The 22,286-nt window shown below is 46.2% G+C and overlaps 2 protein-coding genes across 4 annotated transcripts in view; one reads left to right on the top strand and one right to left on the bottom strand.

Annotated features, from left to right (window-relative positions):
- B3GAT1 (beta-1,3-glucuronyltransferase 1) overlaps positions 1 to 10,715 on the top strand; it is a 74,192-nt gene extending 63,477 nt beyond the window's left edge. For all 3 annotated transcript variants that reach the window (XM_087875913.1, XM_087875912.1, XM_060693566.2), the window contains 3 exons: positions 2,421 to 2,717; positions 8,453 to 8,574; positions 10,465 to 10,715. In XM_087875913.1, coding sequence (XP_087732039.1) covers positions 2,421 to 2,717; positions 8,453 to 8,539 — 384 coding nt within the window. In that variant the 3' untranslated portion in view covers positions 8,540 to 8,574; positions 10,465 to 10,715. The remainder of the gene's footprint in view (positions 1 to 2,420; positions 2,718 to 8,452; positions 8,575 to 10,464) is intronic.
- A 3,393-nt stretch (positions 10,716 to 14,108) lies between these two features.
- The window catches only part of GLB1L2 (galactosidase beta 1 like 2), a 63,389-nt gene continuing 55,211 nt past the window's right edge, over positions 14,109 to 22,286 (bottom strand). The window contains exons 17-19 of the mRNA XM_087875714.1: positions 19,939 to 20,053; positions 18,522 to 18,638; positions 14,109 to 17,019 (exon numbers count right to left, since the gene is read on the bottom strand). Coding sequence (XP_087731840.1) covers positions 16,933 to 17,019; positions 18,522 to 18,638; positions 19,939 to 20,053 — 319 coding nt within the window. The 3' untranslated portion in view covers positions 14,109 to 16,932. The remainder of the gene's footprint in view (positions 17,020 to 18,521; positions 18,639 to 19,938; positions 20,054 to 22,286) is intronic.

Below are 22,286 nucleotides of genomic sequence, written 5' to 3'. Positions count from 1 at the left end.
ATATTTCATTCTTCTAGGAGGGGTGTAGCCTTCCTTCCTTCCTTCCTTCCTTCCTTCCTCCCTCCCTCCCTCCCTCCCTCCCTCCTCCCTTCCTTCCTTCCTTCCTTCCTTCCTGTTTCAGCATGGGAACTAATTCAAGGAGTTATTCATGCCTTTCTTTGGCTAATACACTAGCCTTTCATTCATGTGAAAGTGACTTTCATCATGCCAGCTCCTTCGATTTTTGACCATTACCACCACAATATAGTGAGATAGTTGTATTGGCCAAAAGGAAGATTTTGTGGCTGAAGATGGATCAGAACATGGGTTCTGCCAGTAGTGAAATACAATTTTTTTTACTACCAGTTCTGTGGGCATGGCTTGGTGGGTGTGGTGTGTCTTGGTGGGCATGGCTTGGGGAAGGATACTGCAAAATCTCCATTTCCACCCCACTCTGGGGCCAGCCAGAGGTGGCATTTGCCGGTTCTCCAAACTACTCAAAATTTCCCCTACCGGTTCTCCAAAATACTCAAAATTTCTGCTACCGGTTCTCCAGAACCTGTCAGAACCTGCTGGATTTCACCCCTGGGTTCTCCCCAGTCCTAATTCAGCAGCTTCACTGCTACACTGCGCTGACTCAGAAATGCACCTTTGTATAGTCTCTATTTGAAGGGGGATGTGGTGGCTCAGATGCTAAGGCATTGAGTTTATTGATCAGAAAGGTCGGCAGTTCAGCGGTTCGAATCCCTAGGGCTGCGTAATGGAGTGAGCTCCTGTTACTTGTCCCAGCTTCTGCCAACCTAGCAGTTCGAAAGCAGGTAAAAAATGCAAGTAGAAAAATAGGGACCACCTTTGGTGGGAAGGGAACAGCGTTCCGTGCGCCTTTGGCGTTGAGTCATGCCGGCCACATGACCATGGAGACGTCTTCGGACAGAGCTGGCTCTTCGGCTTTGAAACGGAGATGAGCACTGCCCCCTAGAGTCAGGAACGGCTAGCATATATGTGTGAGGGGAACCTTTACCTTTACCTTTTATTGTCTCTTTTGACCGGTTCGCTCGCACAGAGAGGGCCTCCTCAAGGTGCCGTCGGCCAGACAGTGCCGGCTGGCGACCTCCAGGGGGAGAGCCTTCTCTGTGGCAGCTCCTGCCCTCTGGAATGACCTGCCCCCTGAGATACGCACGATATCAGACCTCCAGACTTTTCGTCGGGCCCTGAAAACACACTTATTCCATCTAGCCGGGTTGGCTTGATCCCATCCTCTCAGTTTTTAGTTGAATTCGGTTTTAATTGGGTTGTTTTAAATTTTTAGGCCAAAATTATTTAATTGTTTTTTAAACTGTTTTTTAAAATTTTATATGCTATGTTTTATCTTGGCTGTACACCGCCCTGAGTCCCGCAGGAGAAGGGCAGTATAGAAATAAAATAAAATAAAATAAATAAATAAATAAAAAAAAAAATGAAGGGAAAAAAGACTTTCTCTACAGATAAACAAATATCCTCCACTTGAGGTCTTCGAGAAAGGTTGATCGGTCACCCATCAGAGATACTTGAATAGATCCTGCCTTGGGCAGAGATTGCCACTAGATCAGCAGTTCTCAAACATCTTATAGTCTTGGGACCCTTTTATGTTCTTTAAAAATGATCGAAGATTTTGGTTCGTGTGAGTTAAACCCAGTGGTGAAATCCTCCGCGGATTGCCACCGGATTGCTGCCCGTGCTTGCACAATGCACGCGCAGTGCGTGTCAAATGCATCCTTCGTGTAGAAAAAAGAGGCTTAACAAGGTAAGTAGAACAGCGAGGGGGGGAAACAGCTGTGCCGCGCAATTTAGTTATGCTAGAAAGCAAGATTTCCAGCTTTCTAGCCAATATAAGTTCTGCGGAACAGCTGATCATCGGAAATACTGGTTCTGACGAACCGGTAGCTTTTTTTTTACTACTGCTTTGCCCGAACCGGTACGAACCGGTAGCATTTCACCCCGGTTAAACCTAACCGTATTTACTGTATTAGAAATTAAAGCCAAGAAATTTTTAAGTTATGGATTTGACACCGCAGACCCCCGAGAAGAGTCTCAGGGATCCTCAGACACCCCTTGTGAACCACTACACAACTCTACTTCCAACTCTAATATTCTGGGACAGTAAACTCAAAGGATGTGATTGTTCTTCTTACCCAAGGTATGCGTGAGTATCTAAGGTGGCTTCAGCTAAGTTTCCTCACCCTGGTGCCCAGCAAGTCCAACTATTATGTTGCCTGGGGATAATGGGATTTAGAACCCTCTTGAAAAAAAATCACCTTGGAGAAGAGCTTGTGCTCAGCTGTCAGAAAGATCAGAGAGATAATATTTGTCGGTTGCCCAACTGTGGTCATAATGGCATCCTCTTCCATCGAGCCAATCCAAGGGATGTCCGGTCATTGTGTGGTTCTCCTCTTGTTTTCCAGATGCGGACCACCCGCAGAGTATCCGTCTGGCCGGTGGCTTTTGTGGGAGGTTTGCGGTACGAGTCCCCCAAAGTCAACGCTGCCGGGAAGGTGTATGGATGGAAGACCGTCTTTGATCCCCACCGGCCATTTGCGATCGACATGGCAGGCTTTGCTGTCAACCTCAGGCTAATCCTTCAGCGACCTCAGGCTTACTTCAAACTGCGAGGGGTCAAGGGGGGCTATCAGGAGAGCAGCCTGCTCCGGGAGCTGGTGACCTTGAATGACCTCGAGCCCAAAGCTGCCAATTGCACTAAGGTACGGCCGGAGGCCGGCGTCACATACTGTAACAACCGGTAAGCCCAGAACCAAAAATGTGACCGCGAAATATGCATGCGGCAACGAAAAACTGATGGCGAATGGGAGGGCCCAGCTGCTGGTCGAAACTACAGGTTCGTGCAAACCGGTGCAAACTGACAGCAGCCCACTATAGGTACGGCTGCCTTTGGTATCCCAAGCAGAGAAGTGGTTTATACAGATGCTGGTTTCTCTGGAGAACAGCAGCTGGAGAACCAGAAACCTCCACTGTGGTGGGTTTCAATTTTTACTACTGGTTCTGTGGGCGTGGCTTGGTGGGCGTGGCATGGCTTGGTGGGCGTGGCTTGGTGGGCGTGGCAGGGGAAGGATACTGTAAAATCTCCATTCCCTCCCCACTCCAGGGGAATGTTACTGCAAAATCCCCATTTCCTCCCGATCAGCTGGGACTCGGGAGGCAGAGAATAGATGGGGGCGGGGCCACTCAGAATTTTTACTACCGGTTCTCCGAACTACTCAAAATTTCCGCTACCGGTTCTCCAGAACTGGTCAGAACCGGCTGAAACCCACCTCTGCTCCAGACCCAGCCTGAAAAAGCTTGACTTGCAGGCCTTTTGGGTAGAGCAAATTCTGAGTCTCCATAGAATAGTGATGGCTAACCTTTTCCAGACCGAGTGCCTAAAGCACACACATGTGTGCGCAAATGTGTGCACGCATGCACGAATCCCCAAAATGTAATGCCTGCATGGCCATGCCCATCCGCCCCACTCCCCATGCATGCATTCCGGCCCCCACACATGCACGGCAGAGACCCGATCACCAGCTGGCTGGCGGGAGGTACACATGCAGGCGCAGCGGAGCTAAACTGGGGCAACGGCTCATGTGCCCACAGAGAGGGTGCCGCGTGCCATAGATTCGCCATCATGGCCATAGAAGATAATCTTTGTAGTAGGATCCATCAATGGGACCAAAGGTTTATTTTTTTAAGCTTTCAGGCTCATCATCAGGGAACTTCTCTCCGATGGACTTCAGCATGAGCCCAAGAGCTTGGAAGAATAAACCCTTCGTCCCCGTTACTAACCCAGATTGGGTTGCAACATTATCCTGGGACACACAGATTTGCCTTCGTTCATGAGAATCTTTGTAGCTCTGAGTAGAATCTGAGTAGCCACACTACCTTGGTTTGGTTACTTCTTCAGCGTGTTCACGTCCTCCTGGGCAAACCCAAGTGAAGTGTGGCATCTCCAAGGCACAAAAGCAAAGGGATTGGTGGAGTTATTCCATTTTGCATCAATGTCATGAGTGCCTTTTCAACACGGGTCGAATTTTGCATCCATGTGTTAATTGCGATTTTAAAACAATGCTCTTTCTATTCAGGAGCAATTCGCAACGATTTATTTGATCTCATTTCACAATGAAACACTAAATTAGAGACCCCCTGGAACTAGAACTAGTAGAAACTACATTTTTAAGCGCTCTTGACTATATCATCTTGGACAATCTGCATTTACATCCTGACTGTCGGGCTCCATCTTTTAAAGCCTCCTCAGCACGCCATTTTGGATCCTACGGCAGTGTTTCTCAACCTTGGTGACTTCAAGATGGGTGGACTTCAATTCCCAGCATTCCCCCGCCAGCAAAACTCCACTCATCTTGAAGTCGCCGAGGTTGAGAAACACTGCCCTAAGGAATACACTTAGTGGTGGCGCAGTAGTTAGAATGCAGTACTGCAGGCTACTTCTGCTGACTGCCGGCTGACTGCAGTTCGGCAGTTCAATTCTGAGTAGGTCAAGGTTGGCTCAGCCTTCCATCCTTCCGAGGTGGGTAAAATGGGGACCCAGATTGTTGGGGGCAAGAGGCTGATTCTGTAAACCGCTTAGAGAGGGCTGTGTATATAAGTCTAAGTCCTATTGTTATCTTCCTTCCTTCCTTCCCTCCCTCCCTCTCCTTCCTTCCTTCCTTCCTTTCCTTTCTTCCAACCTGAGTAGTTAGAATGCAGTATTGCAGGCTAACTCTGCCCACATCCAGGAGTTCATTCCTGACCGGCTCAAGGTTGATTCAGCCTTCCATCCTTCTGAGGTCGGTAAAATGAGGACCCAGATTGTTGGGGGCAAGATGCTGATTCTGTAAACCGTTCAGAGAGGGCTGTGTAGCGGTATATAAGTCTAAATCCTATTGTTCCTTCCTTCCTTCCTTCCTTCCTTCCTTCCTTCCTTCCTTCCTTCCTTCCTTTCCCTTCCCTTCCCTTCCCTTCCCTTCCTCCCTTCCTTCCTTCCTTTCCCTTCCCTTCCCTTCCCTTCCCTTCTCTTCCTTCCTTCCATCCTGAGTAGTTAGAATGCGGTATTGCAGGCTAACTCTGCCCAAGGTCGACTCAGCATTCCATCCTTCCGAGGTCGGTAAAATGAGGACCCGGATTGTTGGGGGCCAAGATGCTTAGAGAGGGCCGTGAAGCCTTATGAAGCGGTATATAAGTCTAAGTGCTATTGCTAGTAGTTTTCTTATTTTCAAGGGCCAAAGATATTCTAGGCTCCCACGAATGGGGAGGGCAACTTCCGAAGCTTTTCCCTGGCTGGTATTTCGCTTCTCCATAAAGCGAAACGCCTGCCTGCCTTTCTACGGCTGCCTGTGCGCCTATAATCCTCTTATGGATTAACTCCTTGGGTTGCCACTTGGAACTGGAGAAGTGGGGGTGGGAACCGAAGCTCAAATACCGAAAATTGAGGAACAGCAGGACTCTGCTTGAGAGGCTAATGAGAAGCGCTGTTTTTCATGCCTTGGAAGCAGAATCGATTTCTTCCAACCAGGCAAAAACCCCAACCCGGGTCTCTCGACATGAAACGGGGGGGTCTCGATAGCATGCTGTTCATTGCTATGGCAACCAGACCCGGGGCAAGGTAAGGAGATTCACAAGGAAGAGCTAAAAGGATATTGGAGACATTTGGCTGATCATCCGAGATGACTTGTAGGTCATCTAGTCCGACCTCCCCCCGCCACCCAAGGAGAAGACCCTACACCAGAGGTGTCAAACTCGATTTCATTGAGGGCCGCAATAAAGTTGTTTGACCTCATGTGGGGGCTGGGAGGGGCATGGTCAAGGTGGGCGTGGCCAGCTCGATGTCACTCATGTCAGGGGGCACCTGTGGTGGTCAAGTCCTAAGACAGGACTTCCCTCAGATCCTCCCTCACTCTCATTATAATCTATCTTCCTTCCTTTCCTTCCTTCTTCTTCCTTTTCCTTCCCTCTCCATTCTCCTTCCTTCCCCTCTTTCCTTTATTTTTCCTTCCTTGGCTCTCTTCCCATCTTTTTGTTTGTTTTTCCTTCTTTCCTTTTCTCCTTTCCTGTCCCTTCTTGCATGCTCAAATGCAAAAGGGGGAAACATTTCTCCTTTTCTTTTGTTGTGAATTTCTTTTGCTAGCCCTCTGCCAGCTAAAACGGAGCCCGGAGTGGGGGGCTACGCCCGGCTCCTCCTGGCCCCATTTTTGCTGACCGAGACACGCCGGTCCTTTGCTGTTTCCAAGGGAAGCCCCCCAAAGCCAGATCTTTGTGTTTGACACCTCTGCCCTACATCATTTCTGACAAATGGCTGTCCGGTCTCTTCTTGAAAGCATCCAGCGAGTTTGATTCCATTTTTTTTCTTTTCTTAAAAAATCGAGATCATTTTGGTTGCCGGGCCCCCCCGATTTCAGCAGCCCAAAACAGATTTAGACATGACAGCCCATTGGAGAGCTGACAATTATCCTCCTTCTGTTTTAATAACTAAGATAATGGTTCTGACGGTTCCCGTAATTGGAGAGGCAGCATGAGATGCCGGAGACTTGTAGGTGTGAGTGTAATTAAAATAGCAGTAGGGATTAATCAGATTCATGTGATCTGCCAAACCACAAGTGCTTCAAGTGTAAGAGACGTCGGCGAGACTTGGCCTGATCTATTTTTTAGGTCTTTTCGTAGCTGGGGTTGCATGGCTGGCTGTGGAATTCTGGGAGTTGAATTCTGCAAGTCTTAAAAGTTTGCCAGAGGTTGTAAGCACTGGAAGCTGTGAGAATCATGCTTAGGAGATGCATCGGCTTTGTTGCTTCACAAATTACAAATCATTATATATTCAACCCTGAGCTACAAATATTCTCTTCTACCAGGATGAAAGCAAACCAGGGACGAGCAAGGAAATGCCCGCATTGCTGTTTTCAAAAATGCATAGTCACAATTCGTAATTATAAACTCAGGCGATATGTTGAAAGGAAACCAAGGGTAGCTAAGTGCTTTTCTTGGGAGATGTGTTTGGAAACCACGTTTGAAGCACGTCTGAATGGGGCTGAAGAAGCCACTGGAAAGATTTGCTAGTCTCCTGGCAACAGGAATACAGTAGTGGCCAAAATGGTGGAAACCTTTTGGGAAAAGTGTATTTTTGAGGTTTGATGGCTAATAACACCACATTTTTTTTTGAAGTTTCAAGATAATCCTATTCCACTGCTGGAACGGCCTGGGAATAGCCCAGACCTTCATCCAATTGAAAAATCTATGGCGCCGACTAAAGAAACTTGTTAGTCAGAGCGACCCAGCAGTAAAACCCGGTTAATAGAAGCAAACCTTCAATCTTGGTTTCACATGATAACAGCTGCAGAACTCAAAGACTTAGTTCGCTCCACGTTGTAAGGCCGTAATTCATGCTAAAGGTTACCCAACTAAGTATTAACTGACGTGATGATCATTTTTGTATATCTCATTTTTGCTATGGTGATCATTTTTGTATTTCTCATTTTCTCTGTTTCACTTTTCTTCTTTGTACTGTAACTGTTATTCTAACAGCAAATCCTTCATAAAAGTTATTGCATTACATTCTTGATTAAATTATCTTTCCATTGATATATAATGTTATGGTACTACTCCAAGTGGTGTTATGACCTAGTTTTAGAAAATACACTTTTCCCAAAAGGTTTCCACAATTTTGGCCACTACTCTATGTTGTTGTTTTTTCTTACCCTGCTAATCTTCCACCAGCGATTTCCACTACCGGTTCGGGCAAATACCACCTCTGGTTCCATCACTATTTTTATCTCTGGAATCCCATCTTATTTTTCTCCGATCTGTTGTAACAACTGGAGATACTCCAGGGGTGAAATGCTCTCGGTTTGGACCGGATCGCCCGATCCGGTAGCGATGGAGGCGGGTGGTTCGGAGAACTGGTAGCAAAAATCCCTGCCCCTCCCCCATTTCCCAGCTGAGCTGTGCAATCAGAGGCTTTTAAAATTATTTTTAAAAGCATTTTTTGTACCACCTCTTTGGCCGAAAAAATGCTTTGAAATGTAAAAAAAAAAAAAAAAAAAGCCTCTGATGATCGTGAGGCTCAGCTGGGATCATCAGAGGCTTTTAAAAGCATTTTAAAAGCCTCTCGACTGAAGAGGTTATAGAAAAAATGTTTTTAAAAGGAAAAAAAGCCTCTGCTGATCAGGCAAGTCAGCTGGGATCGTCAGAGGCTTTAAAAGCATTTTTTTTACAACCTTTAAAAGTTTTAAAAGTAAAAAAAAAAAAGTTGGCCACGCCCACTCAGTCATATTACCCCCACCACCAAGCCACGCCCACAGAACCGGTAGTAACGAATTTTACATTTCACCACTGAGATACCCCATCTGTCTTTGGAGAACATAGCTAGCGATGCCCTTAAGTTTAATAATGTAATGTATGTTGCATGTTAAGAAGACCGAGGAAATGATCCTCCTAATCCTTCTTCTTTGATCCCCAGATTCTCGTCTGGCACACAAGGACCGAGAAACCCGTGCTGGTGAACGAGGGAAAGAAAGGCTTCACAGATCCCAACGTGGAAATCTGACATCATGCTGCAAAGCCAGGAACAGATGCCAACAGGTACCGACCCGGTGCATGAGTAAATCGCAGCGGTCTGGCATGTTGGCATTTGGTACTACGGAGGTGCCTCTTCAAAGTGGGACTTACTTAAGAGGGGAGAATGTGAATCCGAGCCAAATTTGTGGCAGCTGCTCAAAACAGTAATCCCCGGTCTCTCTTTCTTCTGAAAGCTTGATGCATGATGCTAACATGCATGATGCATCAACATAACAGGCCCGTGCAACTGGGAGGGAGAGGAATGCCATGTTTAGCTCTGTTCCAAGGCACTGGAAGGCCAGACAAAGAATAATGGATGGAAACTGAAGAAGGAGAGATTCAACCTGGAAATAAGGAGAAAATTTCTGACAGTGAAAGCAAGCAATCAATGGAACAGAAGTTGTGGGAGCTTCATCACTGGAGGCTTTCAAAAGGAGACTGGACTGCCATTTATCTGAAATGTTGTAGGGTCTCCTGCTTGGACGGGGGGTTGGACTAGATGTCCTACAAGGTCCCTTCAAACTCGGTTAATCTAATTTAATCTAATCTATTCTAGTCTAATCTATTCTAGTCTAGTCGTCTAATCTAATCTAATCAAGTCTAGTCTAGTCTAGTCTAATCTAATCTAGTCATCTAGTCTAATCTAATCTAATCTAGTCTAGTCGTCTAATTAATCTAATCTACTCTGTCACATTAAGCTATATTCTAATCTAATCTAATCTACTCTAGTCATCTAATCTAATCTATTCTATTCTAATCTAATCTAGTCATCTAGTCTAATCTAATCTAATCATCTAATCTAATCTAGACGCCTAGTCTAATTAATCTAATCTACTCTACTCTACTCTAATGTCACATTAAACTATAATCTAATCTAATCTAATCTAGTCATCTAGTCTAATCTAATCATCTAATCTAATCTAGTCTAGTTGCCTAGTCTAATTAATCTAATCTAATCTACTCTACTCTACAATGTCACATTAAGCTATATTCTAATCTAATCTAATCTATTCTAATCTAATCTAGTCTAATCTAATCTAGTCATCTAGTCTAATCTAATCTAATCATCTAATCTAATCTAGACTAGTCGCCTAGTCTAATTAATCTAATCTACTCTACTCTAATATCACATTAAGCTATATTCTAATCTAATCTAATCTAATCTAATCTAATCTAATGTCACATTAAACTATATTGTACTAAACACAGCAGCCGGATAGGAGAGAATAAGGCAGGTGCAGTGGTGGGATTCAGCCGGTTCAATCCGGTTCGGGCAAACCAGAAGTGGTGACTGCCGAAGGCTCCGCCAACCCGTCCGGAGGTAAAGCGTGAGCAATGCGCATGCACGGATGGCTGTGCGCACGTGCAGTGGTGGTGCATAAGCAAAGCGAGTGCAAACTGGTAGGGAAGCTAAGTGAATCCCACCGCTGGGCAGGTGGGAACTATTTCCAGGGGCTGCCATTTGCTTCGTTGGCTGGAGACAGAAGTAAGGTAACAGAATGACAGAGTTGGGAAGGACCCTGGAGGTCTTGTAGTCCAACCCTCTGCACAGGCTGGATACCTATAACATTCCAGACAAGCGGTTGTCCAGGCTCTTCTTAAAAACTTCCAGTGTTGGAGCACCCACAACTTCTGGAGGCAGGTTGTTCCGCTGGCTAATTGTTCTCACTTGTCAGGAAATCTCTTCTTAGTTCCAAGTTGCTTCTCTCCTTGATTAGTTTCCACCCATTGCTTCTTGTCCTGCCTTCAGGTGCTTTGGAGAATAGGTTGACCCCCCACTTCGTTGTAGCAAGCCACAAATAAAATGTAAATCAGGGTTTGCTTTGGGGGGGAAAAAACAATTAAGCATTCTACTGCTGAACTGCAGCTAAAGCGCGACACTAAAACCCACTTTTTTCCCCTCCCTATTTGCAGTTTGTTCCTACTCCAGGCACCAAGCACCCCGATTCCAGACTCAAACCGGGCCCTTGGTCAACCAGAGGAAAACCACCAAGTCGAGTTGCTCCATATACCAGAGACCAGCTTGGGTTCTTGAGCAGAGGAAGAAAAAAAAAAAGGATCAATAAATTAATAAATCAGTATTTAAAAAACAACAACAGCTCACTTATGCCTGACCTCCTGGAAACGATCGAATAAAATAAAATGAAACTGTAAGAGATTAAAAAGCGAGAGCGATGGAGATGTGGGATCCCATCCCGGGGCCATCGGTAAAATGTGAGCAATGCAAAAATCAGCAAAGAGGGCAAAAAGTCTGTTTTATCGATTAGTCGGATTCCTCAATCATATATCTGCCATAGATATTAGGAGAATGAGAACGAGAAGGGATACAGGCGATAAAACACCCCAGGGCAGTCTTTCTGACTGGGGAATTCTGGGAATTCAAGTTCACTCTTCTAAAAAAAAATGTGTCTAGCCTAATGTTTCCCAACTTTTAAGATATGTAAACTTCAACTCCCAGAATTCCCCGGCTGACTGGGGAATTCTGGGAGTTGAAGTCCACGCAGCTCCAAATTGCCAAGGTTTAGAAACAGTGCCCTAGACTGAATCGTCGTCTTTTAATGACTCCATAATCCCTTGCGGGGTGGAGTCTGGGCAACTGAATGGAGCTGAGTGGTTACTGGCTGGATGCCCTTCCTGTCGCCAATGCGGAGTTTTTTTTTTTTTTCCTAGCAGATACATTCTCATTGTGCCCAGAGAGAGAAATACCTCCTCTACCTAGGATCGAAGATGCGTTTAAAACTATATCAGCTTATATTTGAAAAGCGGGCTTGAAATTTAAGAGAATTTCTCCCCCCCACTTCAGCTTATTCTGAGCGAAAGACAAAAGTGATGCATGGAATAAGAGGATACAGAAGATGGGGAATAGCAGGGCATCCTGTTCTATTGGCTATTCACAAGATCTATTTTTTCCTGGTACATGCTGAAATTATGGGGATATAAAGATTTGGGGGGGGGAGGGATTCAGGGGTGGGCTTCAAAAATTTTAGCAAGGGGTTCTCTGCCCGGTTGCCTGGGTGGGCGTGGCCATGGTGGGCGTGGCTTAGTTGGCCTCCTGCACCATGGCAGAGGGAGCATTTTTGCCCTCCTCGGGCTCCGGAGCAGTGGTGAAATCCATTATTTTTTTACTATCAATTCTGTGGGTGTGGCTTGGTGGGCATGGTGGGCGTGGCAGGGGAAGGATATTGCAAAATCTCCATTCCCCCCCCACCCCTGGGGGAAGGATACTGCAAAATCTCCATTCCCACCCCACTCAGGCCAGTCAGAGGTGGTATTTGTCCATTCTCCAAACTATTCAAAATTTCCGCTACCGGTTCTCTGAACTACTCAAAATTTCCGCTACCGGTTCTCTGAACTACTCAAAATTTCCGCTACCGGTTCTCCGAACTACTCAAAATTTCCGCTATCGGTTCTCCAGAACCTGCTGAATTTCACCCCTGCTCCGGAGGCTTTCGTCTAGCCTCCGGGAAGGCAAAAACGGCCTCCCCAGGCTCCGGAGGCCCTCCGGAGGCCCTAAAGGGGTTTTTGGGCTTCCTGAACTTCCGGTAGTCCCGTTTTTTGCCCTCCCCAAACCTCCATGCATGCCCTGCACTTACCTCATCCAAAACGGGCCGTGTGGGGACTCCTGGGAGGAGTGAGGTGGGGTGGGCGGGGCCAGCCAGGAGTGGGATTTGGGGGTTTTCCAAACTGCACAAAATCCCGAACCCCTGCAAATCCCCAGTAACCCACCCTGGGGGGATTGCATAATGAGGGATATGCATGAGCTTGCCGGTAAGAATGGTGGTAACCATCTTTGGATTTTACCCTGATGAATGATGGTCAAAACTTCAGCGACGCAAAATGGAATTGAATCAAATTATGCCTCCTGTGTGATTTTAAAAAAAGCCACACATGAAGAGGGGAGAGGCTTAAAGAAAGTCAGTTCTGCCTCTTGCAGATTCTGATCTCTTGCCGAACAGATCAAATACGAAACCGTTTCTGATGGCGAGATGTCTTCTTTAAAAGGGGCCTCGCGATACAGGTAGTCCTTGACTTACGACCACAACTGAGCCCAAAATTTCCGTTGCTAAGCGAGACAAGTTGCTCAGTGAATTCTGCCTCATTTTGGGACCTTTCTTGGCACAGTTATTAAGTGAATGGTTGCGGTGGATAAAAGTTAACAACCTGGTTGATAGGTGAACCCGGCTTCCCCACTGATCTTGCTTGTCAGATGGTCGCAAAAGTGGAACATACGACCTCGGGACACTGTAAGCGTCATAAATGTGTGTCAGTTGCCAAGGGAGTGAATTTTGATCACGTGACTGTGGGGATGCGGCAAAGGTCGCGTGAAAGACGGTCGTAAATCACTTTTTTCAGTGCTGTGGTTAACGTCAAATGGTCACGAAATGAATTTTTGTAAGCCGAGGACTCCCTGTACTGGATCCTGATTTTTTTTTTTTAATCTCCATCTCAGTCTCCGACACGCTATTAGTTGGCTTTCTTTTAAATCAGAGGTGAAATGCTCCCGGTTCGGACCGGATCGCCCGATCCGGTAGCGATGGTGGCGGGTGGTTCGGAGAACCGGTAGCAAAAATCCCTGCCCCCACTCCCCCATGCCCAGCTGAGCCACACAATCATCAGAGGCTTTTTTTTTTTTTTTTTTTACTTTTAAAAGCATTTTTTCTACAACCTCTTTGGCCGAAAAAATGCTTTTAAAAGTAAAAAAAAAAAAAGCCTCTGATGATCGCGCAGCTCAGCTGGGATTGTCAAAGGCTTTTTTTCTTTTAAATGCCCCTGACAATCCAAGCTGAGTTGCCTGATCGTCAGAGGCATTTAAAAAAAAAAAAGCCTCTGCCGATCAGGCAACTCAGCTGGGATTGTCAGAGCCTTTTGAAAGCATTTTTTTACAACCTCTTCGCCAAAGAGGTTGTAGAAAAAATGGTTTTAAAAGTAAAAAAATAAAATGGCCACGCCCACCGTCACATTACCCCACGCCCACAGAACCGGTAGTAACAAATTTTAGATTTCACCACTGCTTTAAATATATACACCGTTTCCCCCCGAAAATAAGACATCCCTTGATAATAAGCCCAGTTGGGCTTTTGAGTGCATGCGCTAAAGCCCTCTCTGAAAATAAGCCTCCCCGAAAATATTTAAACACATGCGCAGCTGGTCTCCGCCATTTCCTCTGGTTAGTGTTAGGGAGACAGAGCTGGAAATCAGGTAAGACGGCAAGAGGAGCCCCACGCGCCCCAAAATAATAAGACCTCCCTGAAAATAAGGCCAAGCGCTTATTTCGAGGTTCAAAAAAAATATAAGACAGGGTCTTATTTTTGGGAAAACACGGTACATTTAAAAAGGCAAAGCACAATTGTAGCTTTTTGGAAAGGAAAGTAATGTAAAATTGTAGAGCAAAAAAAAAAAGAAAAAAGAACGGGAAAAAAAGGCTTATTTTTTTAATCTTTAACCTGAGTGACTAAGATGCATAAGGCGGTGTGGACTCAAATCGTGCTCGGGACTAATGGCAGCCCTCTCGCGATAGAGAAAACGACCATGGCGCCAATAAATAATAAAGAGATAAATTTCCTTTTTTTCCCCCCTTTATTTATTACAAATATCTAGCAAACCAGTCACAGGGGGAGGGGGAAAAAAACCCGAACCAACAAACCAACTACGCCTTAATACGACTTTCCTGAAAAAAATTCGAAACCTCGGTCACCGTCGGTAGGGGAAAACAGCATTTGAATCAAATTCACATCCAACGATACGGAATTTAATCCGCAGAACAAAAACACCAGCCCAAACCTTTAATTAAAGGGGAAAAGGAGAGGCAATTCTTTCTCTTTTTTTTTTTTTTAAAAAAAGGAAATTCGGTTTTCTCAGCGAAACACGTCTTTCCGATCACCGTTCTTTCTGCTGGTGTGTATGTGTGTTTTTCTTCTTTTGCCCTTCCTTTCTCTCTCTCACCATTTTATGGCTATAACTCTGCCCGGCTGTAGCAAATCACACACCCAAAAGAAAATTGCAATGATTCATCCCAATTTTCCTTCCGTGTTTTTTTTTTTTTTTGGCAAAGGAGCACGTGATGGATGGCAGGCGGTGATAGGCTCTGGCAGGCATCCAAAGGTTTAAATCTTTGCTATCAGGGCGCCGGTGAGTTGCAGAGCACAGAACTGGTGGAAGGGGTGCCGCTTTTCCCCACCTCTTTGTCTTCTGTTTTTTTTTTTTTTTTTTTACAGCTGTACCTTATGTTTTCAATTCAACTGTGGTTCATTTCATAAACAGAATGAAAGATGGTTTTTGATAAGCTAGAAAAGACTAGAGAAAGGATGCCCAACCTTGGCAATGTTAAGACCTGTGGACTTCAACTCCCAGAATTCCCAGCATGGCATGGCTGGCTGGGGCATTCTGGGAGTTGAAGTCCACGAATCTTGAAGTTGCCAAGGTTGGACACCTCAGTCTCCAATCCCTTAACCCAGTGTTTCCCAAACTTGACCCTTTGAAGATGTATGGACTTCAACTCCCAGAATTCCTCAACCAGGCATACTGGCTGGGGAATTCTGGGAGTTGAAGTCCATGCATCTTAAAATAGCCAAGTTTGGGAAACACTGCCTTAACCTGTAAAGGCCAGGATCACAATTCAACTGCCTCGTGACAATCAACCTGAATTATAGTTGGAAAACCAAGCGCCGAATTTATTCGGGGTGGGGTATATGTCTGGGGTGGGTGCCTGCAATATATAACCAACGTCAGGCTGGCAAGAGGATGACACTGGGCACCGATTGTGCCCACGGTTATTACACCACTTGGCTCCAACAGGGAAACTGAGGTTTGATTAAGGAGGGAAGGAGGGAAGAGACAGCAGGAGATAAAGACTGGACGTATATGGCTTAAAGCAGCTTTTTTTTCCAACCGGTGCTTCCCACAAGGTTAGGGATACAAGATCCATCATCCGCTGGCCTTCTGGGGTCATAGGTTGTGCCTCAAAAGCACTGGAGGGCGTCATATTAGGGGAACGTCATATTAGGAGAATGTAGCCATGTTGCGCCTTTTTTCTTTAAAAAAAAAAAAAGCACGAAAAAGATTATTCGGAAATGCCCTCAAAGCACCCTTTCGGGCTGAATCTCCAATCCTTCGGATCCTGCCTCAGAAACGAAGAGAAGCGGTCGAGTCGAGTCTCGACGCAAGCCGACATAATTCCGAGGATGATCTCCAAAAACGGAGCTGCGTTCAGGATTCGGACTTCGGAGGCCCCTCGAGGAGATCCAGTCTAGAAAGCTTAAAACGGCTGCGGATGTATCGAGAGTTGCAAGTCCCGTTTTCGCTGAGGGAGGGGCGCCTGTTGCGAACATCCGAAGCGCGCTGCACAGAATCACAACCTAGTTTGGGGGTGGGGGGACGACGGACATTGTGTGACGTTTTGCCGGACGTCTCTATTTTCGGAAACGGCACAGTTTTCGGCTGGTCTTTGGAGAGGGTGGGGCTCTCTACACGTAGGGGCTTAGATTGGAGCTTCCTCCTGGCTCAAGGGGGCACTCCAAGAATTTAGCAGCGGGTGAGTACGTGTGAAGTCTTGATGCAAAGGTACATCCCGATCCCACCCACCCCTGGCCCAACACCCCCCTTTATGATTGGCGATCTCCAGAATCTGTGGTTGAGCTGAGGAGAGTTGCAAGATGTTATCGGCGTTCTCTGTAGCTTGGATGAAGCCCAATTCCAACACCCCACCCCACCCCCAAATCCATTAACATGTCACTGAAATGCAATTCCCATTGGCTTTGCATGGAAGTGCCCATCGAAAGTGGCATTTTGTACGCTGAAACGTGGCGTTCCTTCCTTTAAGAGCTGGCTTGGAACAACCGAACGAAGGCAAAGCTGTTAAAAAAAAAAATAACATTCCTTCACAGCCTGCCTAAGGACTAACTCAGGTGCCTGAGACTGTGCAGCTTCAATGATCTGGAAAGACCCAACGTGGATTATTAAGAGATGCAAAAAAAATGTTCCTTTTCCAGCGGCAACCGAAAGGCCGGTCGACGTCAAACCGCTGCAGATCGGCTGTTTCAATTCATCGGATCTCTCGTGCGAAGATTCGTTCTTTTGCCAGGTCCTTAGGATCTACGAGAACTTGTAGTAAAGTCTTGAGTTCCTTTAGGAGAACGTTCCTAACTATCTGGGCATCTTCCTTCCTTCAAGTACTCTTAAGTCAACCTCCTAAATTAACTCACCGGGCGGGCCTCCCTTGGCCAAACTCCACCCATAACTAGAAAATATAAGGATACGGGGCACGGTTTTCACAACGGGAGGGAGGAAGTTCTGCATTCAGACTTTCTTACCTCCCGCGTTCAGTTAAGAAGCATAACCTTAACCATTACTACCAGTGGAGTAGGCGGGGCAACCAGGAAGAGATCAGGTCACGTACTGAACCCTTCCCAAGAAAGCCAGATCTGTGGAATGGATGATGCGGCCTCCAAGACGCTCCTCAAATATAATGATCTGGAGAAGAAAGAAGAAGGGAAGGGACAACCTAGCTCAGATAAAAGAGTGCTTTTCTTTTGCACATATTCCTTCTTCCCATTTTTTCCCCATGACATCAGCTCCGTGAGGTGGGTTGGGTTGAGGAAGAGGGACTGGCCCAAAATCACCCAGCTGGCTTTCATGCCTAAGGCAGGACTAGAACTCCCAGTCTCCTGGGAGACTGGTTCAAAGTCACCCAGCCAGATTTCATGCCTAATGTGGGGACTAGAATTCACAGTCTCCTGGTGATTGGCTCAAACTCACCCAGTCAACTTTCATACTTAAGGTGGGACTAAAACTCCCAGTCTCCTGGTAATTGGCTCAAAGTCACCCAGCCAGATTTCAAGCATAAGGTGGGAGTAGAACTCCCAGTCTCCTGGTGATTGGCTCAAACCCACCCAGTCAACTTTCATGCCTAAGGTGGGACTAGAACTCCCAGTCTCCTGGTGATTGGCTCAAAGTCACCCAGCCAGCTTTCAAGCATAAGGTGGGAGTAGAACTCCCAGTCTCCTGGTAATTGGCTCAAAGTCACCCAGCCAGATTTCAAGCATACGGTGGGAGTAGAACTCCCAGTCTCCTGGTGATTGGCTCAAACTCACCCAGTCAACTTTCATACTTAAGGTGGGACTGAAACTCCCAGTCTCCTGGTGATTGGCTCAAAGTCACCTCGCCAGATTTCAAGCCTAAAGTGAAGTAGAAATCCTAGTCTCCTGGTGATTGGCTCAAAGTCACCCAGGCAGATTTCAAGCATACGGTGGGAGTAGAACTCCCAGTCTCCTGGTGATTGGCTCAAGCTCACCCAGTCAACTTTCATACTTAAGGTGGGACTAGAACTCCCAGTCTCCTGGTGATTGGCTCAAAGTCACCTTGCCAGATTTCAAGCCTAAGGTGGAAGTAGAAATCCTAGTCTCCTGGTGATTGGCTCAAAGTCACCCAATCAACTTTCATACTTAAGGTGGGACTGAAACTCCCAGTCTCCTGGTGATTGGCTCAAACTCACCCAATCAACTTTCATGCTTAAGGTGGGACTAGAACTCCCAGTCTCCTGGTGATTGGCTCAAAGTCACCTAGCCAGATTTCAAGCATAAGGTGGGATTAGAACTCTCAGTCTCCTGGTGATTGGCTCAAACTCACCCAATCAACTTTCATACTTAAGGTGGGACTAGAACTCCCAGTCTCCTGGTGATTGGCTCAAAGTCACCTCGCCAGATTTCAAACCTAAGGTGGAAGTAGAAATCCTAGTCTCCTGGTGATTGGCTCAAAGTCACCCCGCCAGCTTTCATGCCTAAGGTGGGACTAGAACTCCCAGTCTCCTGGTGATTGGCTCAAAGTCACCCCGCTAGCTTTCATGCCTAAGGTGGAAGTAGAACTCCCAGTCTCCTGGATTATAACCTGGTGTCTTCACCACTAGACCAAACTGGTCCGGAGTAAATTGAGAGACATGAAAAGAAAGAGAGCAGGATTCAAATTAAGCAACTCACTTCATTGTACCCTTGTTGGAGCCAGGTTCCCGGGAGGTAGAGAGTTTCCTGAGGACCAATTTTCCAGTAGCGACCGAGGTTCTGGCCATTGACAAATACAACTCCCTTTTCCCAGCCCTGCAAACACAAAAGAGGATCCCATATATAAATGGACTGAGATATTATAGAATTCTCTGATGGATCTCCTGGTGCCCTTACATGTGACAAGTGTCACCTCAATAATGAAATGCCCTGAGAATCACACCCAATAAGCCACGTTTCAGAAACTACTGCAGTGGTGCTAGAAGCCCTACACATATTTTTTCTAGTTCCTGCTGCAAAAACTAAGTATAAAGAGAGAGAGAGAGAGAGAGAGAGAGAGAGAGAGAGAAGACAAATGCATATTCATCTTTACAAATTAAGTATTCCGAGCCAAGCACACGTTTTAAACTATTGTCAACACATGGATGCTAACAAAATAACAGGTCAATCCCAAATGCGTGGAAAGAATACTAACTGGAAGTATACAATTGGCCGTCCAATTGTTTCCTTTCCCTTCCAGTGTCTCACCACCACAAAATGCCGATAGGCGACCACGAACCGAGGCACAATTAAGGCCGTTTCATCTAGGAAAGCAGGCGCCGATAAATCCAGGCCGAATTGGGCTGATCTCAGGGGTGAAATGCTCCCAGTTCAGACCGGATCACCCGATCCGGTAGCGATGGGGGCGGTTGGTTTGGAGAACCGGTAGCAAAAATCCCTGCGCCCGCCCCCTCCACCATGTCCAGCTGAGCCGCACGATCATCAGAGGCTTTTTTTTTTTTGCTTTTAAAAGCATTTTTTCTACAACTTCTTCCGCCAAAAAAATGCTTTTAAAAGTAACAAAAAAAAAAGCCTCTGATGATCGCGCGGCTCAGCTGGGATCTCAGAGGCTTTTCAAAGCATTTTTTTACCACCTCTTCCCTGGAAGAGGTTGCAGAAAAAAAATGCTTTTAAAAGTCTCTCAGATGATCCGAGCTGAGTTGCCTGATCGTCAGAGAGACTTTTCAAAGCATTTTTTTAAAAACGATCAGGCAACTCAGCTGGGATCATCAGAGAGACTTTTAAAGCATTTTTTTTCTGCAACCTCTTCAGCGGAAGAGGTGGTTACAAAAATGCTTTGAAAAGCCTCTGACCATCCCAGCTGTGTTCCTGATCGGCAGAGGCTTTTCAAAGCATTCTTTTGCATTTGCAGAAAAAATGCTTTGAAAAGTTAAAATTAAAAAAAAAAAAGTTGGCCACGCCCACCCAGTCACATTACCACCCGAACCCCCCACCCCAGCCGTGCCCACAGAACCCGTAGTAATAAATTTTACATTTCACCCCTGGCTGATCTACATTTATCCTACACCTTGTACATCTCCTTTTTAGGGCTCTGGTCAACCTATCAACAACTTACCTCCAGCTTCAGGAAAGTATCCTGAGGCACATACTGTACTTGGAGTGTTCCTCGGAAGAAGGCAGGGCCCACCGCGCTGTCAGGGATGGCACTCCAGGGGGACGCGCCTCGTAGACTAGGGGAGAAAGAAAAGGTAGTTTCTTCAAAGGGATCACCAGGTGGGGAAAAAAAATCCATCAGCATCCCCAATCGGTTTTGATGTAGGCTAGGTCCTGCTTGAGGGATCCTTGGTGCTCTCTGAGAGTGGCTTTCTTGCAGATGTTTCATTACCTAAATTAGGTAAGATCATCAGTGCTAGAAGGGGAGGGGGCATTGTGGAGAGGAGGAGGAGGAGGAGGAGGAGGAGAAGGAAGAGGAGGAGGATTATGGGGTCCTTGGTACTCTCTGAGCTTGGTAGATTTCTTGCAGATGTTTCATTACCTAAACTAGGTAACATTATCAGTGCTAGAAGGGAAGGGGGTATTGTGGAGGAGAGGAGGAGGAGGAGGAGGAGGAGGAGGAGGAGGAGGAGGAGGAGGAGGAGGAGGAGGAGGAGGAGAAGAGGAGGAGGAGGAGTCCTTGGTGCTCTCTGAGCTTGGTGGTTTTCTTGCTATTTATTTATTTATTTATTTATTTATTTATTTATTTATTTATTTATTTATTTATTTATTTATTTTTGATTGATTGATTGGTTCGATTTATATGCCGCCCTTCTCCGGAGACTCAGGGCGGCTTACAATGTGTTAAGCAACAGCCTTCATACTTTTGTATATACCTGCTTAGTAGGGCTTTCGCCCCCCCCCCCCAAAGCGGTGTTTTTTCTTTTTTTTATACAAAGTCAGCTTATTGCCCCCTCAAACCGGGTCCTCATTTTATCTACCTCGAAAGGACGGAAGGCTGAGTCAACCTTGAGCCTGGTGAGATTTGAACTTGCAGTAATTGCAGGCAGCTGGTGCTACTTAACAGCGCTTTAGTCTGCTGCGCCACCAAGGGTCATTACCTAAACTAGGTAACATTATCAGTGCTAGAAGGGGAGGGGGTATTCTGGAGAGGAGGAGGAGGAAGAGGAAGAGGGAGGAGGAATAATCATCTTCGGGAGAGAAAAAATCCATCAGCATCCCCAATCAGTTTTGATGTAGGCTAGGCCTCGCTTGAGGAATCCTTGGTATTCTCTGAGCTTGGTGGTTTTCTTGCAAATGTTTTATTACCTAAATTAGGTAAGATCATCAGTGCTAGGAAGAAGAGGGGGGGGACTGTGGGGTCCTTAGTGCTCTCTGAGCTTGGTAGTTTTCTTGCAGACGTTCCATTACCCAAATTAGGTAACTTCACCATCAACATCAAGGACCAAGGAGCCCCTCATTTCAACCCCGAGCTGCAAATATTCTCCTTTGTAAGTCTTGCTTTTTGGGTAACACATGCCTTTCCCCTACTTTCTAGCAACTTTCTCTTGAGTATACTTTCGTAGGCATCCTCAACATCGTTCATCATCCCTCCGGTCGAACTCTTACTTCAAAAAAATTGAGATTCTTTCAGCTGGGCATTTGAAAACCTGGCGAGATATTTATTTATTGGTTCAATTTATATGCCACCCTTCTCCGGAGACTCAGGGCGGTTTACAATGCTTTTAAGCAATAGCCTTCATACTTTCGTATATACCTGCTTAGTAGGGCACCCCCCCCCAAGAGGTGTTCTTTTTTTTATACAAAGTCAGCTTATTGCCCCCACAATCCGGGTCCTCATTTTACCTACCTCGGAAGGACGGAAGGCTGAGTCAACCTTGAGCCTGGTGAGATTCGAACTTGCAGTAATTGCAGGCAGCTGGTGCTACTTAAGAGCACTTTAGTCTGCTGCGCCACCAAGGCTCTTGGAGATATGCTAAGGGACCCACTGAGATTCCAGTTTGCAAACGTCAGAAGAACTTCTAAGACGGATAGAAAAGAATATGTGTAGCTGGGGGTTGAACCGTTGAGGTCCTTGGGTGGTCTCTGGGCGTGGTTGTGTTCTTGCAGACGTTTCATTACCCAAATAGGTAATGTCATCAGTTTAACAGTAACAGAGTTGGAAGGGACCTTGGAGGTCATCTAGTCCAACCCCCTGCTCACCTCGCACAGGAGACCTGTACTGGGATTCGAACCGCCGAACTGCCGACCTTTCTGACCGACAAGCTCAGTGTCTTAGCCACTGAGCCACAGTGCTCTAGAGAAGGGGTCTCCAACCTTGGCAACTTTAAGATTTGAGGACTTCAACTCCCAGAGTTCCTCAGCCAGCTTTGCTGGGAGTTGAAATCCATAAGTCTTAAAGTTGCCAAGGTTGGAGACCCCTGCTCTACAGAGCAAACCCGTTCCCGTCTAACGCTGATAACGTTACCT

Source organism: Pantherophis guttatus, chromosome 9 (assembly GCF_059756535.1).
Source record: "Pantherophis guttatus breed Tessera chromosome 9, ASM5975653v1, whole genome shotgun sequence".
NCBI classification, from domain to species: Eukaryota; Metazoa; Chordata; class Lepidosauria; order Squamata; family Colubridae; genus Pantherophis; species Pantherophis guttatus.
This window is presented reverse-complemented; position numbering and strand designations above follow the sequence as displayed.